Source organism: Malania oleifera, chromosome 4 (assembly GCF_029873635.1).
Source record: "Malania oleifera isolate guangnan ecotype guangnan chromosome 4, ASM2987363v1, whole genome shotgun sequence".
NCBI lineage: Eukaryota > Viridiplantae > Streptophyta > Magnoliopsida > Santalales > Ximeniaceae > Malania > Malania oleifera.
The window spans coordinates 123,411,010-123,431,822 of NC_080420.1; the positions used below are offsets into that span (position 1 = coordinate 123,411,010).

The 20,813-nt window shown below is 34.7% G+C and overlaps 2 protein-coding genes across 2 annotated transcripts; both read left to right on the plus strand.

Annotated features, from left to right (window-relative positions):
- Positions 1-11,227: 11,227 nt before the first annotated feature.
- On the plus strand, positions 11,228-12,990 carry LOC131154400 (glucan endo-1,3-beta-D-glucosidase-like). Its single transcript, XM_058107132.1, has 3 exons — positions 11,228-12,266; positions 12,381-12,609; positions 12,738-12,990. Exons 1-3 carry the CDS (start codon positions 12,189-12,191, stop codon positions 12,776-12,778), a joined length of 348 nt encoding a protein of 115 aa, XP_057963115.1. The 5' UTR covers positions 11,228-12,188; the 3' UTR covers positions 12,779-12,990.
- A 2,984-nt stretch (positions 12,991-15,974) lies between these two features.
- On the plus strand, positions 15,975-17,085 carry LOC131154399 (major pollen allergen Ole e 10-like). The gene is made up of 3 exons (XM_058107131.1): positions 15,975-16,165; positions 16,546-16,777; positions 16,877-17,085. Exons 1-3 carry the CDS (start codon positions 16,061-16,063, stop codon positions 16,909-16,911), a joined length of 372 nt encoding a protein of 123 aa, XP_057963114.1. The 5' UTR covers positions 15,975-16,060; the 3' UTR covers positions 16,912-17,085.
- Positions 17,086-20,813: the final 3,728 nt, after the last annotated feature.

Genomic DNA, 20,813 nt, shown 5'->3' on the forward strand with positions numbered 1-20,813 from the left:
GAAATGGCAAACAAAAGGAGAAAGGAGAATCAAGCATTTGATGCTACAATTGCAAAAAGATTGGGCACCGCATGGCCGATTGCCCTCTCTTCAAAAACAAAAGCAACAATCAAGAAGGAGACAAGAAAAGGTTCAAAGCAATGAACGCAACAGAATGGGATGAACTAGATGGAACCTCAACCGACGAAGAAGTCGAAGAAGAAGTCGCTCATTTCTGCCTTATGGCAGACGAACAAAATGAGGTAAGTTCTGATGACGAATATCTCACTTCATATGAAGAATTAGAGGAAAATTGTAGAAAACTCTATGTTGAACTAAGAGCATCTAAAAAGAAACTTAAACTCTTACAAGAAAATTATTCAAAATGCAAACAAAAACAGATTTGCTCGTGTGACACCTTAAAAGCTGAAAATACATCTTCTCATCTTGAAAAAGAAAAGCTTTCTAAAGAATACCTGAACTACAAAGAGTCCTCTCAAAAAGAAATTGAAAGCTTAAAAAATCAAGTAATTGAATTCCTTCAAGAAAACTCTTCATTGAAAAAGAAAGTGGAGGATCAAAGCAATAGTATATATAAATTTACAAATGGTAAGGAAAATTTCGATAGATTACTTGGAGCTCAAAGATTTGGAATTTTCAAAGAAGGTTTAGGATACGGCCTATCATCTTCAGAATCGATAGGATTTGCAAACCTCTATGCTAAAAGGAGTTTTGCATCAAAGAAAAGTCATGCACCTAAACTAAACCCCTCACACACAAATAAAGTCTGTCTATATTGTGAGAAAAAGGGTCATGTGCGATTTACTTGCCCCTTCAGGGGAAATAGAGGAAAAAAAATATGAACTACAGATGGGTGATTAAGAACACTATCCCAGTAGGACCCAAGAAAATATGGGTACCAAAACAAATCACTTGATGTTGTGTGCAGGTATGCTTGAAGAGCGACTCTATAAAGAATAAATGGTTTCTAGACAGTGGATGCTCAAGGCACATGACGAGAGACGCAAGCAAATTCCTCTCCCTCACCTACAAAAAGGAAGGGCTTGTCACGTTTGGAGATAACGCCAACGGAAGAATCATCGGTAAAGGTAAAATAGGTAATTCATCCTTAGCTATTGAGAATGTTGCTCTAGTTGATACTCTAAAACATAACTTGTTAAGTATTAGTCAACTATGTGATAAAGGGTTAAATATTATTTTCCAATCCACAAAATGCCTAATAAATGACTTAAATGGAAATATCATTCTCATAGGAAAACGTGAATCCAACATATACACAATTGAGTTTGATGACATCACAAATTGTAACATTAAGTGTTTAGCTGTACCAATGAAAATTGTTGGCTATGGCATAGGAGACTAGGTGTAATGCCCCGAATCCTTAAACCCGGGTCCGGTGCGTTATACCTGATAAAATCCTTGATAATCCATAATCCATAGTATATGCATCGAAAATATAACCATAATCTCCATATAACATAATACCAGAGTTTACTAATTCTAATTACCAACCATAATAAATTAATCATCCACCAGTATTCAAATATATGCATGTCTCCAAACCATTATTCACTAATACCAGTATGTTTCACAACTATCCTTTTATAACTGACTTAAAACATAAATTATAAAACATAAAATATACATATTAAAATTAACATAAAGATATACCATTTTTCTTATATCTTCCAAAAATGTTATAAAATCTCGAGTTCTCAAAGCTCGATCTTGAGAAATCCTGAAAAAGATGAATTCATATTCGGGTGAGAAACATCTCTGTAAGGGAAGAAACAATATATTAAACTCAGCATGTGCCCATCATGAGATTATACATATCATTTTATAATATTTTCAAATCATTAACATAATACTGAAAGTCATTTTCTGATCCTAAACAAACACATGCAAATGTTTAACCCACGAGATTACCCGAGGATAAGGGTGATTACCCGCCCATACAAGTAGCACCCTTCTGCTCTGATACATTTAGCAACCCGAAGGTCATAATTTAAGCATACCAGGGCACTCACCTTACTCAGTAAGCCCTCAAGTGTTAGATTGATCTCGTACCCACGCATTCAACAATAGTTTATCGGCAAAGGCTCTAAGGATTGGGAATTCTACCTGCCCATATAAGCAGGTTCCCTCTGCCCTAGTGCGTTATGTAGCTACTACCACATCTGAAGCTACTAGTGCACTCGCCTTACTCAGCAAGCCCTCAGGCGAAAGGTACGCCTCGCCCAATCGTAACATGTTTTACGTACATACATACTTCTATTATCATAATACATCATTCTTTTCTGTCATTATACATTCATGCACATTCATTCCTATTCATAACTTAACTTTGCATTTCGTTTCACTTTAAGTGGTTCTTTCCCATTTACATCATTTACATTTATCATTTCATTCATTGCCATTTCATCGTCATTTCATTGCATTACATTTCATTACTTCGTACTATAGCTGGTCTTTAGCCATCATCAGTTAGTCTACGTAGAAACGTGCTAAATCTGCTAACACAGCTCCTTTTAGCTGTCATCAGTTAGTCTACACAGAAGTGTGCTAGATCTGCTAACATGGTTCTCTTTCAACTGTCTTACAATTACATGGTTGCATTTAACATACACAGGCAACATTGTCCATATCATATTTTATTCTCATTGTTTTACTTAGCCTGCATCTCGTACATTTAACATATAATTTGCACAGATTCTCACGCCACACAATTTAGCAATAAAATTCATACACTGCCTGTAAAATAAGCCAACCAACATTTAGTGTTTATATACTGAAAATACCTTTCATTTCTTACTTAATTATCCTGAAAATATTTTTCCACTTTCATCAGTTCATTTTCGTATATACATATCTAATAAACAACCCTAAATTCGAAATAAATATAATTTAAACAGTTTCCATTTTACCCATACCGAAACATATACACGTACATATAACACAATTTATTTTTTTCATTAAATTCATAAAAATTCTGATTTAATATATATTTTTCCCCTTACCTGGTTTCTTGAACTACGCCAACAGAAACTCCGAAAAATACCTGCGGCGCTCACCCGGACCCTGAAATTAAATTCCTAATTCCAATAAATTATTCTTGAATAAAATATTATTTAAATATTTCCTAGGGTCATAATTCCTAAATAAATAAATATACCCTTAAATTTAGCCAAATTGCCAAATTTTCCAAATCCCACTCTCACTTTGGAGTAAGGCCTAGAAAACCCCAATTAAAAAATTACCTACGCCAAAATGACGACAACGACGATTAGGACCCGGTGGTGGTGCCTGATCATCAATTCAACAGTAGATTTTATCAGAAATTGAGAAATTGGGAAAAAATTACCTTTCCCTATAAGTAGTGCCTAAGTCGTTCCTATGAAAAATCTACTCCAGTAGAAATGTCGGTGGCGGAGTTACGAATCCAACGGCACCTTCCGTTTCCTGATCTGTCATAAACTTGTCGAGAAATAAAGGAAGAAAGAGAGGCGGAGACGGAGGAGTGGAGAGGTGAGACGACGAGAGCAGAAGCTCTCTGCAATTCCAGTTGGCTTCAGTAAGCTTCTTTATTCTTTTTTTTTTTTTTTTTCTTTCTTTAACTTACCTTAACTTAACTTAACATATATATATAACTTATACTTTAACCTTTATATATATATATATATATATTTATTCCATTTTTTTTACTATTTATTCATTTAATTTAATAACATTTAATTAATTCATTAATTAATTAATAATTTTTTTTCATACTATTTATTTTTATTTGTTTATTTAATACATTAATTTAATATTGTTTAACCAATTAATTAATTAATAATTTTAATTAATTATATTTTTTTTTAATTTTTTTTTCCGGGTTATTACACTAGGTCATGCAAGTATGGATCTTCTTCATAAACTTTCATCCAAGGAACTAGTAAACGACCTACCAAAGGAGAATTATGTGAAAGACAAAATATGTGATGCATATCAATATGGAAAACAAGTTAAGACCTCCTTCAAAACTAAGAAAGCAATCTCTACATCAAGACCCTTAGAATTAATCCATCTTGATCTTTTTGGACCTAATGACATAGCTAGCCTTAGTGGAAAGTTGTATGCATTTGTCATAGTTGATGACTGCTCTAGATTTTCAAAGGTAATTTTTCTTGCTAACGAAAGTGATACCTGTAATGCATTTATTCATTTTTGTGAAAAAATCCAAAACAAGAAGGGAATGTCAATTATTCACATTAGGAGTGATAGAGGAAGAGAGTTTAGAAATAAAGAACTTGAGGATTTTTGCAACGAAAATGGATATTCACACAACTTCTCCACACCAAAAACTCCACAACAAAACGGAGTAGTTGAAAGAAAAAATTGAACACTCCAAGAAACGGCTAGAACAATGCTCAACGAACATAATTTGCCAAAATACTTTTGGGCAGAAGCTGTTAGCATAGTATGCTATGTTAGCAACTGAGTCATCATCAGATCCAAGACAGGAAAAACTCCATATGAAATTTGGAAGGGTAGAAAACCTAACATCTCGCATTTTAAGGTTTTTGGATGTAAGTGTTTTATATTGAACGATAGGGATCATTTAGCCAAATTTGATTCAAAGTCCGATGAAGGGATTTTCATAGGATATGCCATGAACAGTAAAGCATATAGGATATTCAACAAAAGAATTCAAACTGTTCAAGAATCAACCCATGTCGTATTTGATGAAACAAATTCTCACGCATCCAAAACACCTGTTGAGATAGATGAAGACAACCAAGTCACTACCTTTAGAATTGAAAGAGAATTAGAACAGCTCAAGTTAAATAATGATCAAGACACAAATTGTCAAGATACAAATGTAGATCATCTAGGATCTTCTCCTCAAGAATCTAACCAGCCAGAAGAAAAAGAAGATCATGAATTACCCAAAGCCTGGAAGTTTGTAAAAAATCATCCACCTGATCTCATCATAGGAAGTCCCTCTCAAGGAGTCAGCACCCAATCTCACCTTAGAAGTGGATGTAATCATATTGCTTTCATATCTCACCTAGAACCTAAAAACTTTGAAGAAGCTGAAAATGATGAAAATTGGATAAATGTCATGCAAAAAGAACTAGATCAATTTGAAAGAAACAAAGTATGGCACTTAGTTCCTACGCCCAAAAATACCACAATAATTGGCACTAAATGGGTATTTAGAAACAAAAAAGATGAAGATGGAAACATTGTTAGAAATAAAGTTAGACTAGTCGCCCAAGGATACAACCAACAAGAGGGTATTGACTACGATGAAACTTATGCCCCTGTAGCTAGACTAGAAGCCATTAGAATGCTCCTGGCCTTTGCTTGTTACAAAAACTTCAAATTATTTCAAATGGATGTTAAAAGCGCATTTTTAAATGGATACATAAATGAAGAAGTATTTGTCAAACAACCTCCTGGTTTTGAGAGCCACGCTCTTCCCGATCATGTATATAAACTCTCAAAAGCCCTCTACGGACTTAAGCAGGCTGACCGGTGCAAACTGCAAGTGCACAATATCGTAGTTTTATAATATAATGATGTGTAGAGTATCGTCCTCAGGGATTGATGTCGTAATTTTACCAAGTACCGAAATTTTACTAACCTTGATTTTATTTAGAAAAATTAATAATTTTAGACTGCGAAATTTAAACAAAGCTACTTTAAATAAACTATTCAAGAGAATTTAAAACTGGATACCGTGTGTCAAATTGATGATGATGAAAACTTCTAGGAAACCGATTTCACCTAGTTTCTCACTATGCTTTACTCATTTAGCTAATTCAACTTCGTTTTCTCTGTTTGTTAGCAAATCGCCAATTTTTCTTAAAGCCTCTTTCGATAGTCAATCAGAACCTATTCTTGTTTATTATTTAACATAAGAGTATGCAAATTAATAACGCAAGAATGTAGTAAGACAATCAATTTTTAATGCTATGTAGGTTCATACAAGTTTCGATCTTTATATTTACCTACGCTGAATTATCCAAAATCTATCCTATAATCCCCCCTTTCAGTAGCAAATCACAAGACTAAAATCATTTAATTAATGGCCAGTTAATTAAAAGCATTAGGCACAGAATAACTCAAACAAACATTAATGAAAATTACTTCAGATTAGCATCAAAGAGCAAGCTTAGTTCGAAACTGGCTACATCGTTTTCCTAGAATACAAAAATTTAGTTCATTCCGAAATTTAAATCCAACATAACAGATTTCACCATATTTTCTTCTATTTGGAGCGTACGGGAAAGATCAACACTCGTCGCACCGCCATTGCGCGTCGCAAACACCCCCGAACACCGCCGTTGTTCGCCGCCTTCCGATTCTGAAAAGATATTATTTTTTTGCATGCTTCCAACTCTCCCTTGCTGGATATGTGTATATCTTCACAGCACCCCTAAAAGAAAACCACAAGAAAGCTCCCAAAAATTAATTTTTCCAAGAAACTTTATGTGGTTTGGCCTCCCTTGTATGTCTCACCAAAAAATTCTCTTTCTTTTCTCCTCTATGGTCCGGCCTCTATCCAGCCCCAGCGCATGCTGCCCCCCAAAGAAACCCTCATCTTTGACTTTTTCAATCCTTTCCTTTTGTCTTTCCTTTCTTTGCTTTTCTTTCCTTTCTTTTGTCTTTCCATTCTTTTGTCTTTCCTTTATTTGTACCCAGCGCCTCACCCTTCTGAGATGACCCGGCTGCATGGCCGGGTCACGTCTCATTTTTTTATTTTTTTTATTTTTTATTATCTTTTTTCTTTTTATCAAAGGTACACAAACTGCCCTCCTCTTTCAAGCCCACTTTCGACCCTCGTACAGCTCGTAACTCTTAAAGCTTAAAACACAAAAGATATAGAGCTCTTTTTTCAGCTTTTCGTAGAATTTTGAATTGTCTCGATTGGAGCTTGGATGAGAAAGTTACGCCAAGATTACGAAGAATTGTCGAAATAATCCATAAAATGGCGTATGCTAAGTTCACGTCTGATTTCAATCTTTATGCATCCATTATTTCGCAAAATACAAAACATAAAAATTGTAGAAAATTTTCTTATTTTTCTATGGCATCCTGAATCATTTGAATCAGGGGTTGGATGAGAGAGATACGCATAGATTAAAAAGTATCGTCAGTTTTTGGCTTCCGATAGTTGCCCTACAATAAAAAATACCAAAATTTCATAAATTACTTAATAAACTCAAATATTATAAATAGAACACAATGTTAAAATATTGAGAGTAATTAAGCATTTAAATACAAAATAGGATTCTCAATGCATGAATTGAAGCACCTAATTACGCAATTTAAGCGCGTAATCACAAGCCCCAAAAGCTTGGTATGAGCGCTTAAGCAAATTTCTTCTAGAAAATGGGTTCACAAGAGGAAAATTCGATACCACTCTTTTCTTAAAACATAAAGCTAATGGTATGCTAGTTATACAAATTTATGTGGATGATATTATCTTCGGGGCCACAAATGAGACCTTGTGTCAAGATTTTGCTCAAACCATGCAGGAAACATTTGAGATGAGCATGATGGGTGAGCTAACCTTTTTTCTAGGATTACAAATCAAACAAATGAAACACAGAATCTTCATAAATTAGGCCAAATACATTAGGGACATGCTAAAGAAATTCAATCTTGAATTGGGTAAATCTAAGGTAACTCCTATGAGCATCACAACAAAACTTGACTTTGATGAAAAAGGGAAAAACATTGACCAAAAACTCTACCGTGGGATGATAGGCAGCTTATTGTATCTCACTTCAAGCAGGCCTGATATAATGTTCAGCGTTTGTCTATGCGCTAGATTTCAAGCTTGTCCTAAAAAATCCCATCTCCATGCGGTCAAACGAATCTTTAGATACTTAGCAGGCACTCATGACCTAGGACTTTTCTATCCTAAAAATGCTCCTTTTAACCTCACATGCTATTTTGATGCTGACTACGGTGGTTGTAAAACCGATAGAAAAAATACTAGTGGAACATCTCATTTCCCACACCGCTCTCAAACTGATCACCGGTAATCCTCATATTCGTGCGATGGATCACCCAAAATCCAAGGACCTCACTGTGGAATTTTGGGTCCTCCATCATATCATAAAATATAACTTGTGCCCTCGCACTAGCGGCCAGGATTGGGTCACCCTCGGAGACATTTTCTGCATGTACTAGTCGAGGTATCTATCTTCCCTTTATTATTGTTCAAAACATGGAAGAAGACTTCAAACGACAATGCGGTTGTCTCCCGTACGGTCGTCTCCTCATGACCTTCTTTGATCACTACGATCTCATTCGCGCCTGCCTGCCTTGCATTCGTCCCGCACCAGAAGATGTTTACACTGAGGCGACTCTTCATCGCATGCACTTTGAAAAGGATGACGCAACCAACACGTGGGTCAAAGCCCACGAGCAGGGCAATATTCCCGTCGATGAGGTTGAGGCCGCCCTGGAGGCCGAGGAAGAAGCAGAAGAAGGCGAGCATGCGGACACCATCTATGGCCACATACTGGAGCACCTAGATGGGCTTCAGCACGCTATGACATAGTCAGAACTTCGTCACCGCCACCGTTTTGACTCTCTCGACGCATCTTTTGCTGCGCTCTTTGATCGACTCGGTCACCAGCACGAGTAGCGGAGTCCCTCCGATATCCCCCAATTTTGATTATGGCAAAGGGGGAGAGATTATTTAGGTCTCTTTTCAGTTGTATTCTTTTCAGTTGTATTCGGATGTAGTTACAATAGAATATATTAGCCTTAAACATTGTGTGTAAACATGGCACATATTTAGTAATGAAACATTAGCAAGCGTTGCATCTTTTAAATATAAATACTCTATCTGTGTACTTGAATGATTGATATACTGGACTATCATGGTTTATGCAGGGATAAATGGAAAATATCTTACTTATAAACAACATGCTGCCAAAATGTAATAAAATGCTCTTTCATAAAATGCAAACATTAAGGGGAAGAATTTTATTCAAACTATAAATTATTCCTTTTAGTAAGGGGATACATTTATCTTTCAAAGAGAACACTAATGGATAGCCATCATCAAAAAGGGAGAGAATGTTAGACCACTTTGTTAAGGGTCTTTCATTCCTACCGTGTTTTGAAGACAACAACCCATTAGCAATTCTTAAGGCTACTAACATTTCTCTCTAAGTCATGTTTCAGCTATACAGAATGGCATCTGAACCAACAAACAGTCAAAGCAACTCATACCATAACCAAAAGCACAAGCCTCTTAACGCATTCACGAACGATACACAATAGACAAAGTCATCCGAAAGATGAATGTGAGAATGAGAGAGAGACCATCTTGTAAATATCTTGTATATAGAGTAAAACTCAAAACTAAGAGTAAGAAATGGGCGTATCACACACGCACAGCAAAATACAAGTAAAATTATTTAAAAGTGTGAAAAGAAACCCCCAAATGGACAAGGGCCTTCTATGTACCTAAAAGAACAAATAATAAGAAGGAACTCACCGATGAACATAGGGTTTCGTCAACGAGTGTAACACAAATTTCGTCGACGAACACAGGGTTCTTGTCAACGAAGAGATACCAAGAGGCATCTGAATTCAGAGCCCCAACTCATCAACGAATATAATGAAGAACTCATCAATGAACATAGGGTTCTCGTCAACGAAAATATACTGAGAGGTACTTGAATTCAGAACAGTAACTCATCGACGAACACAAGGTTTCGTCGACGAATTGACTGAAGAGCTCGTCAACAAAGATCGAACTTCGTCGACGAACGTCGGGTAGCAGCGAACATTAAATGCCATAGAACGGCTAGTTTGACCCTTGTCCTATATTCATAAATGCCCAAGGGCTCTCTAGCTTTGCCCTTGCCCATTTGATGTTTAAATAGGAGAAAATAGCATATATTCCTCACCAAGAAAGTTAATATTGTAAGAAAATCATTCATTGGTGTTGATATCTTCTAGGGTTTTGTTATAATACACTCACTTGCCCTCTTCTTGCTGCTCTTAGTCTTGCTTCTACTCTTTTAACAAAAGGACATTGAGTAAGGTTTTCATTGTTGTAATCAACTCAAAGGGAGTATTCAAGTTTACATTTATTTCTCATCTACTTCTTGTAAGGAAAGGCTCTTTGTGAGCTATTGTTGGGTGTCTCTAAGTGAGCACCTTGTTAAAAACCCTTTGTGAGCTGTTGTGTATTGGCTTCTCCACCCGAATGAGGATTATAGTGGATTTTGGGAATCCTTGAGTTGGTCTCAGGCGTGGGTGTAGGCCGAGTGCCTAACCTCGTAAATATCTTTATGTTTAGCTTCTCTTCTTTCATATCTTATTTATTATTATTGAGATTTCCTACATCTTTACACAGAAACTTTATATACTTGCTCTTTGTAAGATTTTTGTGGTTGTAGAAAGTTGCACTTCCGTGAAGAAAGTCTATTCACCCCCCTCTAGACATTCAACCGGGCCAACATATATAAAAAAAAGCACGAAAATCGGGGCGTCACATAAATTCCTAGATTCTCTAAATATTATCTATTTGAAAAAATATTTATAGGAGAACAATAATATTCATTTTTCATATATATATATATATATATATATATATATATATATATATTTTACTTGTGTAAAACTATTTGATAGCACCCTTACTCTTTTGAGTATATTTCATATCACTAGAGAGTGCATGTTTAAGCCTTAAATTTATACACACCTGCTTTTTAAAAGCATTCTCTGTTGCACAAAAATTTATTATTATTGATGTTGTATTTCCGACGGGTTTTCAGAAGAGGGAGACTAGCCTTGCGAATAGTCCTGGACTTGCTCAGATCCAGTTAGGAGAGCACCGGATTAGTTTAAACCCGGTTAAGAGAACTAGGAGATGCGCCCTCTTAGGAAAGAGTGCATGGTGTTGGCTCCACCTGTAAAGTGAGCTGGGGAATGTCTGCCCCGTAAGGACATTGTAAACGGCTTCTGCTTCCCCCGTTTAAGTGAGTAGGTTTAGTAGAATCCTTGAGGGATATGCTCAAGACGGGGACGTAAGCTGGTTTGACCGAACCTCGATCACAAATATTGTGTGTCGCTCTCTCCTTATCTAATTTAATTTATGCACTTTTAATTCAACATGTGTATGCTTGTTCATTTACAGTTATAACAAATTGTAAGCACACATTTATTTTTAATGAGATACACGTGTAGGTCTGCACATATTGCTTATTTAGTTTTTACATACACAACAATAACTAAAATGAGATATGATATGTGGTGAATCGGCGTAAGTGTTTAAATTAGTTGAAATATTTTAAAACCCAATTCACCCCTCTCTTGGGATCACACTAACTCCAACATATATCTATTTCATTTTTTAACACATATATCTAACCCTAAGACTCTATATTGTGTGGTTAAGTTTTCACCTGGGATAACTTTACAATCCTTGCATGATAAACAATTTACCCTCCTAGTTATGAAAAAAATTATTTGAATTTTATTTTTGCCTCTTTTTAAGATTATCAAGTGTTCTTCTCTCTTCTTAAAACAAGTATTTCATTGTAATAAAATCATATGACATAGGAAAGTCTAAGATCATCTCCCCATACTCCATAACCATATCCCTCATGTATCCTCTCATAACATTCATTATTCCTTCCAATGTGTTCATTCAGATCTACTCCTATGAATATTTTCTTATCCTTGATATGTCTTGTATAATACTATCTATATTTTCCAAAAATTGTCTCTAAAGATTTTGTTTCTAAGCCTACTTGAAAAGCATAAGCACTAATGATATTTATTATCTCTTGGCCTATGATCATCTTGATTTTTATAATTTTATCCCCTACTCTATTTATATCTATAACGCTATCTTTTAAGTTTTTTTCCTAGATATGGAGTATGATATTAAAAAACCCCTTCCACCTATCTTCTTTTACGTAATGTGAAAGCAAATACCAACTAATATTTCCTTTTCCTCATTTTCTTAAGTAATTAATTTCTAAATCTATGCAATTAATAGCACAATCTTTAAGTTATGTGAAAAAAACCATAATTAATGCAACATTTATTATGTGTGCACATGTGTGTATATATATGGAGCTGTGTTCATGGGAAGGCATCTCAAAATCCCAAAAGCCAAAACTCCTCTATAACTTGACCCAAAGTATCCAAGGAGAGTCATGGCCAATGGCAATGTTGTATCATTTTGCATCCTCTCCTTCTTCTTTCTTTGTATTGGAGGGATGACAAGTGTAGCGGTAAGTGCACCATCAAAATAATTATAATTTTAAATATTAGTGGATATAAAAAAGGGGGAAGTTTATGAATTAGAAACTCACTTAGGATGTGTGTGTGTGTGTGTGTTGATGTAGGCGACAACATGGTGTGTGGCTACTGTCACAGGGACAGATGCTTTGTTTCAACAAGCCATAAAGATTTCTTGCGGAGCCCCTAGGGTGAATTGTGCACCAATATCACCTGGTGGCATATGTTTTGAACCCAATAAATTGGCTAATCATGCAACCGTGGCCCTTAATCTCAACTATTTAGCCAATAATGTTTGCCCTCGTCCATTTGGCATAACTGCAGTAACCAATCCTTGTAAGTATTCTCTCTCTCTCTCTCTCTCTCTCTCTCTCTCTCTCTCTCTCTCTCTCTCTCTCTCTCTCTCTCTCACACACACACACACACACACACGCACACATAATGATTTATTCGTGTTTTTGTAGCATATGGAAGATGCATTTTACAAGGAAAACCATCTCCGTGACAGCAATATGGAAGAACATCATCACTTTCAATTTCAATAAAACAGGGATGCCTGTTTCCTATTAGTTGAAAATAATATATTATGATTGGAATGATGTATCGCATGGTCTTTGTGGAACCTTTTTTTTTTTATATTTTTATGTGTTGACCCACAAGTGCGAGTTCTTAATCACAAGACTTATGAAAATGGAAAAAACTTTACCTTGTTTACTATTCTATAGCATTGTGGAAAAATGTCATGCATCTATAATTTAATTAGCTAGTAGACTTAAACAATTTATTTCTAAGTGACTCCGAAAGTACTCCAACTTCATGCCTTAGATTTGGATTTATCTAGATTTGGACAAAATACAATAACAAAATTGTATTGTATTTTATTCAAACACATACAAATTTATTCAAAATATGAAATTCATATTGCCAAATATTACCTTAAGAATATCAATATATATATATATATGTAGAGAGAGAGAGAGAGAGAGAGAGAGAGAGAGAGAGAGAGAGAGAGAGAGAGAATATAAATATTCTTTAGATTATAAAAGTGACTATACTTCATTAATATAATGATGTTCTAAATAGGTAATTATGAGTTTTGATGCTCTCAAGTGATAACAAGAGTGATTGAATGGAGAATTTTAAGTCATAAAATGGTCAAAAAAATTTGGAAACACTCATATAAGAAATTGGCTTGAGTTTGGGCATATCTATCAAAATGCATGAACTAAAACCTAATGGTCATTTATTTGTGGAAAATATTTTTCAGTTTTCATTCTATAGGTTTTTAAAGAATGATAAGAATTTTTCTTTTCAATATAGATATTAAAAGGGTGAAAATAAAAAAAATAATGTGCAAAAAAATTATTTTACTTCTATATTTGAAAATAATTACAAAAGGAACAACTTGTTTTTCAAACAATTTGTGCTTTCCTCTTATACCAAATTATGGAATATTTAGATGGATGGTAATTGTAAGTTGAATATTTATATTTAATGGCCCATAGAATTTAAGACACGTATTTAATGGACTCATTTCCCTAGCATATATCTATAAAGATCCATACAATTTTAGATACACATACACTGGACTTATTTCCAATGCATCGCATGGATCTTTAATGGCATAGTTTAAACTATTTTAAATAAATTGATGTTATATTATAATACTTACAGTTATATATTAAAGTCTAAGTATTCAAAGTTCTTTCTAAAAATTTATTTTTCCCTTACAACAGTAAAATATAGTAAATCTTAATATACATATAACACACACACACACACACAGATATATAAATATATATATATATATATATATATATATATATATATATGTAGGGGATTAGAGAGAGATGAAATGATACAACAAGGGCATACTAAACAAAATTAAATATTACATCCTCTTTGATTTCCCCATTTGATTGCATAATAAAGGTATTGAAATTTATTAATACTATAAATTTATTGACATCGAGTTTATTCTTTTGTCAAATATTTCTCCTACTTTGGTTGAAATAGTTACATTCCATATATTTTGTCATATTTCTACTTATCCTAAAACTTCTTAACTCTAAAGCACTCTCCATAATTCTAACTTGGATTCTACTCCATTTCTACTTTTATCAATCAAAATAGTATCATATGCAAACAATATACACCAAGGGATCTCAATTGTATACCTTTAGGGAGTATATAAATTACTAAAGTAAAATGATAAGAACTCCAAGTAGAACCGTGATATACAAGTATTGTGATAAAATTTTTCTAGACTATCCACTTGTAGTTTTATCGCTAGTCACTGCTCTGTCATACACATATCTTTAATGATATCAATATACTTATTATGCAATCTCCTTTTTTATAAAATCCACCATAGTTATTATTTGGGAACCTCATCATATGCTTTCTTTAGGTCAATAAAAACAATATGTAAGTCCCTTTTTTGTTTATAAAATTCTCTAGACTATCCACTTCTTCAGTTGATTTCTACAGTATAAAATCAAATTGTTTCTCTAAGACTCTCATTTCTAACCTTGTTCTTTGTTCATTACCTTTTCCCACAATTTGATTGTTTGACTCATAAGTGTAATACTACAAAAGTTATTATAATTTTGAATATCACCTTTGTTTTATTATATAGGTATTGATGTGTTTTTCCTCCATTCATTTGTGTTTTATTTATTTTATTATAATCATGTTGAATAAATCAGTTAATCATATACTTCCATTACCGCTTAGACATTTCCAAACTTCAATTGGAATATGATCCAATCCTATTGATTTTTCCACTTTTCATCTTTTTTATAAACTTAACTTCATTGCAAATGGATCTTAGATTTTCACCATTTTTCTAAATTTTTCACTTTTAAGTTTAAGTTATCGAATTGATTTTCATTAAACAACTTTATTAAAGTAGCTTCGTTAGCTCTTATAATTTTTACTTCATTAATCATCAATACATTGTCATCCTCGTTCTTTACACATTTTACATTACCTAATCCTGACACTTTGTTTCTCTAGTTAACTTTAGCGAGTTCACAAATGTTTCTTTCTCCATTCTTTTGTATCTAATCTAACATATAGATCATCATAACCTCTATGTTGAGCTTCAATAATTAACTTTTTCTGTATCTTTTCGTGTCTCTTTATACTTATTCTGAATTCTTTGTCTTTACGGCTTTTTGGACATCCTAATCGTATCACCAACTTTCTACTTAATATTAGGTGCACTAAGTGCACCTTCCACTTATTAAGTTTTATGTAATGAGAGAGTAAATAGTAGTAATGGTTCACTCTTTCATTATTCTCTTTAATGTGTGTGTGTGTGTGTGTGTGTGTGTGTATATATATATATATATATATGAGAAATTGTTAGGTGCATCAGGTATACAAACAGATTACTAAACTAACCAATAAAAAATGAACACCTGTGTGAGAGGTTTTGCCAACTACTAGGAATCTTGAATATCAAATCAGGAGAGGTCTCTCGATGTGCCAGTGGAAAATTGGTGGTGTATACACTGGAGCACTTAATATTTTCCCTTGTGTTTAGGCAATGAATCATAAATACTTTATTTAATATAAAATCTTCCTTATATTAATTGCTACTACAAAAAATTAAATAGCGTACTTAAATTCAAATTTTTTTATTGCTCTATTAATTAATTATGCACATTGCGTGTGTCTATATATGTGAAGTTCTCTAGCTCATGAGGAGGGCATCCTGAAATCTCAAAACCAAAAATTCTTGTCCAATTTATAGAGTGACCCAAAAGTACCAAAAATAGTCATGGCCAAGGTTAATTATCTATCCGTTGGTATCCTCTCTTTCTTACTTTGCATTGGAGCTTGCTTAGCATTCGAAGGATACACCACTGGTTTTGAGGAGAAGAGGGTAAGTGCATTGCTTTTATCTTTGTATTACGGGTTGTGGTCATTTCTTATGACGACTTTGAGAAGAACAAAAGAAGACATTAAAGGAGATTTAAGAAAGATCTAAGCCCATTATGAAATGCATAGTTACATTTAAATTGAAGAATTCTATTTTCGAAAATCATTTTTTCAAAACACTTACTCAGGCCCCAAATATTTTAGAAAAATCATAACAAAGTTCTCAAATTTGAGATCTTGGGCAATGTCCTAACCACTCATAGAGATAGATCCCACCCGACAAGTTGCGGGGAGGCTGGCCAAGATCCCGAATTGGGGAAGTCTAGTACAACCCAATATTAATTAATATGTTCAATGTGTGTGTGTGTTTGTATGTGGGTATAGGTCATGACTTGGTGTGTGGCGAGTCCAAGTGCAACAACTGAGATGTTGTGGCAAGCCATAGTGACATGTTGTGAAGACACAGGGATATCCGGCGGCCCTATATATCCTCCTAATGGCAAATGCTTCCAGCCTAACACTCTGGCAAATCTTGCTTCTGTGGCTCTGAATATCTTCTATAAAGCACGTAGGCTTTGCCTTGGCCAAGCTGGTGTTGTTACCACTAAAGATCCCTGTGGGCCTAAATAGCTCTCTCTCTCTCTCTCTCTCTCTCTCTCTCTCTCTCTCTCTCTCTCTCTCTCTCTCATGTTATTTTCTTTTTGTGGTGTTGCAGCTTATGGGCAGTGCATTTTTGAAGGAACTCCATGAGGGCATGCAAGAATTATTCGATTTTTAATTTCAATAATGGAGATCAATGCAAGAACCTGAATTAATATATGATGCAATTTTTGGTTGTGGAACCTTTTATGCATATATATATATATATATATATATGTATGTATTTGAGTTGAGCATATATTAAGGAAATACTTTTGTGTGGTTGATATTTTCTCCTAATAGAATAAGAAATCTCATAGTCACTTAAAATCTAATCGGCTCTGAATTATATATATAGATGACATGGTAAATAATCTCACTTATATTATAAAATGATAATTACCATATGTTAGGCAATTTGAATTTTTTTGTTTAATTGAATTTGAATTTGTGCTGATCGATTTGAACAAAACGTAGTATAAAATCATATTAAATTTTGTATAATATAAATATAAATTTAAAACCTCAAATCCATGCTCCCAAACTCAACTTTAACTTCTTCTTCATTTTTTATGAAGTCTCCGGCATTTTCTTGAGATACACTTACATCTGATTAAGGCTTGTATTTTCATATTAGAAATTTTGTATTCGAATTCCAAGGAGGGAAAAGATACGAATAGATTTTTTCATTATATTTGGTGGAATCGGAATCAGAATCAGAATTCACTAGAATCGGAAACAGAGTGTCAAATTCCACTCTCATATTTGGTTTGCCATAGAATCAGAATCGAAGTTGTATTATAGTGTTTGGTATACATAGACGTAGGAATTGGAAATAAGTCTAGTTTATCAATTATGTCATTATATATAAAAAAATTTATTCAATTAATTTAATAAGGACTAATAATATTATAAATATATAATTATTATATAATATTATTTTATTAAGCTATATAATAAATCATTTTTTACAAAATTTTTACCTCAATGGTTTTGTGATAGAATGGAATATGAATTATTAAATTAGAACCTGTATATTATATCAATTCCATTATTCCATATAGGCTTTAATTATGTTAAATGTGAAATTTCTAAGACGAGTTATATCCTATTTATAGGATGGATTTCAGGGAAAAAGATATTTAGTTGGAGGGGATACCTCTTGTGAGGATGATGCAGATGTTTTAGCGGTGCTGTGAAATATAGCGCAGCAGGCTAGAAATGAGAGCAGGAGGGACTCTAGAGACCAGGATCAGCCAGTGGCTGATAGGGGTTGCACATTTCAGCATTTCACCCAGGCGAACCTACCGGCGTTTGCAGGAGGACAGAACCCGATCGCAACTGAAGATTGGGTTCAAGAAATAAAGGAGCTGCTGGGGGTGTTGGAGTGCACTAAGGAGCAAAAGGTGAAGTATGCCACTTATAAACTAGTGGGGGAAACAAACAGATGGTGGCGATCGAAGAAAATAGTGGAGGAGCAGTGTCCAGGGCTGACAGCTATCACTTAAAGCCGGTTCATGGAGGTTTTCTTCGACAAGTATTTTCCCGCTGTCACCCGCACAGCTAAGGTAGAGGAATTCCTACAGCTGACTTAGGGGCCCATGACTGTGCAGCAATTTGTGACCAAGTTTGTGGAGTTATCTCATTTCGCTCCACAAATGGTTTCGAACGAGCCACTGAAGGACCGAATGTTTGAGAGAGGACTAAAACAGGGAATACATGCACAAGTGGTGGCGTTGTTGACTCAAAGATTTTCTGAGCTAGTGGACTGGCATATGGCAATTGAGACCAGCATTCAGGAGGGGGAGAGAGTGGTAAACTAAAAGAAGAGGCCCTTGCCTTAAGGGTTTCAAACCAGCTCTAGCTAGGGCTTATGGAAGTGGCCTGGTAATTTTTCGAGCCAGCGATAGGAGATGGGGTACCGAGGCCATCAAGGGGGCTACCCAGCGTCCTATATGTTCTAGATGCCATCAGAGGCAATGGGGCAAGTGCAGGGGAGGACCAGTCGTCTACTACCGATGTGGAGAGGCAAGACATCAAATGCGAGATTGCTGCACGGTGTTGAACTACGCGCCGCCGCAGCCTCAGTATCGGGAAGGTAACCAGGCACCCCAAGGTGGTCACCAGCGGGATATGGCTCAGGCGCGAGTATACTCACTTACGTTGGGTGATGCAGAGAATGGCAGCAATGTGGTGACAGGTACTATTTCTGTAGCGATCGTAAAAAAAATTTTAAAAAATTTTAAAAAATTTTAAAAAATTTATTATTAAAATTAAAATTTTAAAAGATTAATTAATTATTAATTATTATTAATTAAATAATATAATATAATATAATATAATATTATATAATATTATAATGATATAAATAAATATATATATATATATATATATATTATATATCCTCAAGGATCTTAGGATCCTTCAAGCGGAAGAAATATAGAGGTGCCCCCTTGTCTCCTCTCTCCCACTCTCCTCAATTTCGTTTTCGATATTTGGCCGATTGAAAATCAGAAAATACCGTTGGGCTCTACTCGCCGTCACCGACACTTCTATTGGAGTGGATCTATCGTGGGAGAGGCGTAGGTATATCTCCTAGGGTAAGGCTAATTCTCAAACTTACCTCAATTTCTCTTAAAATATAAGCCCAATTAATGAACGGAAATTGTTAGGAGATTCGTGGGGAGATTCTTTACAATCTAATCAGAGCAAGTTTTTGAATTGGAGCTCCCAAGTACGAATCCTAAATCGGGGGTAAGTTTAATAATTTAGGCTTTGTTAGGCTATCTAGTGTATTCAGAGTTTAGAGGAATTTTAAGGAAAGTTACTCTAGGGATTGTGATGAGTAATGTAGTGAAATTTGAATTTCAGGATTTCGGGGATTTTGAACATCGTGGGGCGTAGGCCAGGGTGTTAGCGGGTTTTTTCAGGAATCAGGTAAGGGAATTAAGTTAAGTCAGGAATTTATTTAATTTGAAATGATTAAATTAATATATTTATTTATTTATTTATTTGAGAATTTGAAGGTTATTTCGAAAACCAACCGTTCGAAATAGATTTTACAAACCTAGGATATATGGTATGGTATTTTGAATAGAAACGAACGGTGGAAAGTTTGGTTGTTTGTATGGATATGTTAAAACGTGGAAAATTGTGTGGCAGATGATTTAATTTGGATGGATTATTGTATATTTGGATTTGGGGATTTTAAAATACTAAATTGTTTGTAAAATACTGAATTGTTTGAGAAATACTGGAATGGTTGTGAAAAATACTAGACTGCTTGTGAAAAATGCAGGACTTTGATTTGACAGCTGAGGGTTGGAGTTTTGTTTAAACAACTTTAAGCCAAGTTGTATTTTGTGGCCAGGGGCCAGGTTTTGGAATAACAGGGAATATATGTAAAATGAGGTTTTAAATAGTATTTTCTATTATCTAAATTGCATGATATGCTTTAAGAACCCTGGGGACCAGTGTATTGTGAGCACAGTACCGTTGCTAGAGATTTGTTATGTGACTATGTGCACCCACACCTGTGCTGAGAGGTGTAGGGTGGCCTTGTTCAATTTGCCTACGTGAGGTGAATGCATCCCCTTGGGTGAGGGTAGTCGGACCAGCAGTTGGAGATGCATAGACCCGTGGAGTATGTTAGTGAAGAGTACAGATGACTATTGTCTGGGTGAATCCCCCAGGACATCAGTCTAGCCTTCGGGCCGCACAACCCATTCCATGGAGAAGTAAATGGCGTGTTTGTCACAGGGAGTGTCTTATATGCATATTTGTTAATTTATGTTAATATGAATAATTAGTAAGATAATTTCAAAGGCTTGCTGAGAAAGGCGAGTGCCCTAGTAGCAATAATGGTATTAGAGCAGAAGGAAGCTACTTTTATAGGCGAGTAATTTTCCCTATCCTCGACTAATTGTGTGTGTGAGTGTAAAATAAAAATGTTTTCATAAATGTGTTTATCTACTTAGTGAACTGGTTATTTTTTGTACACTAAATGCATGTTG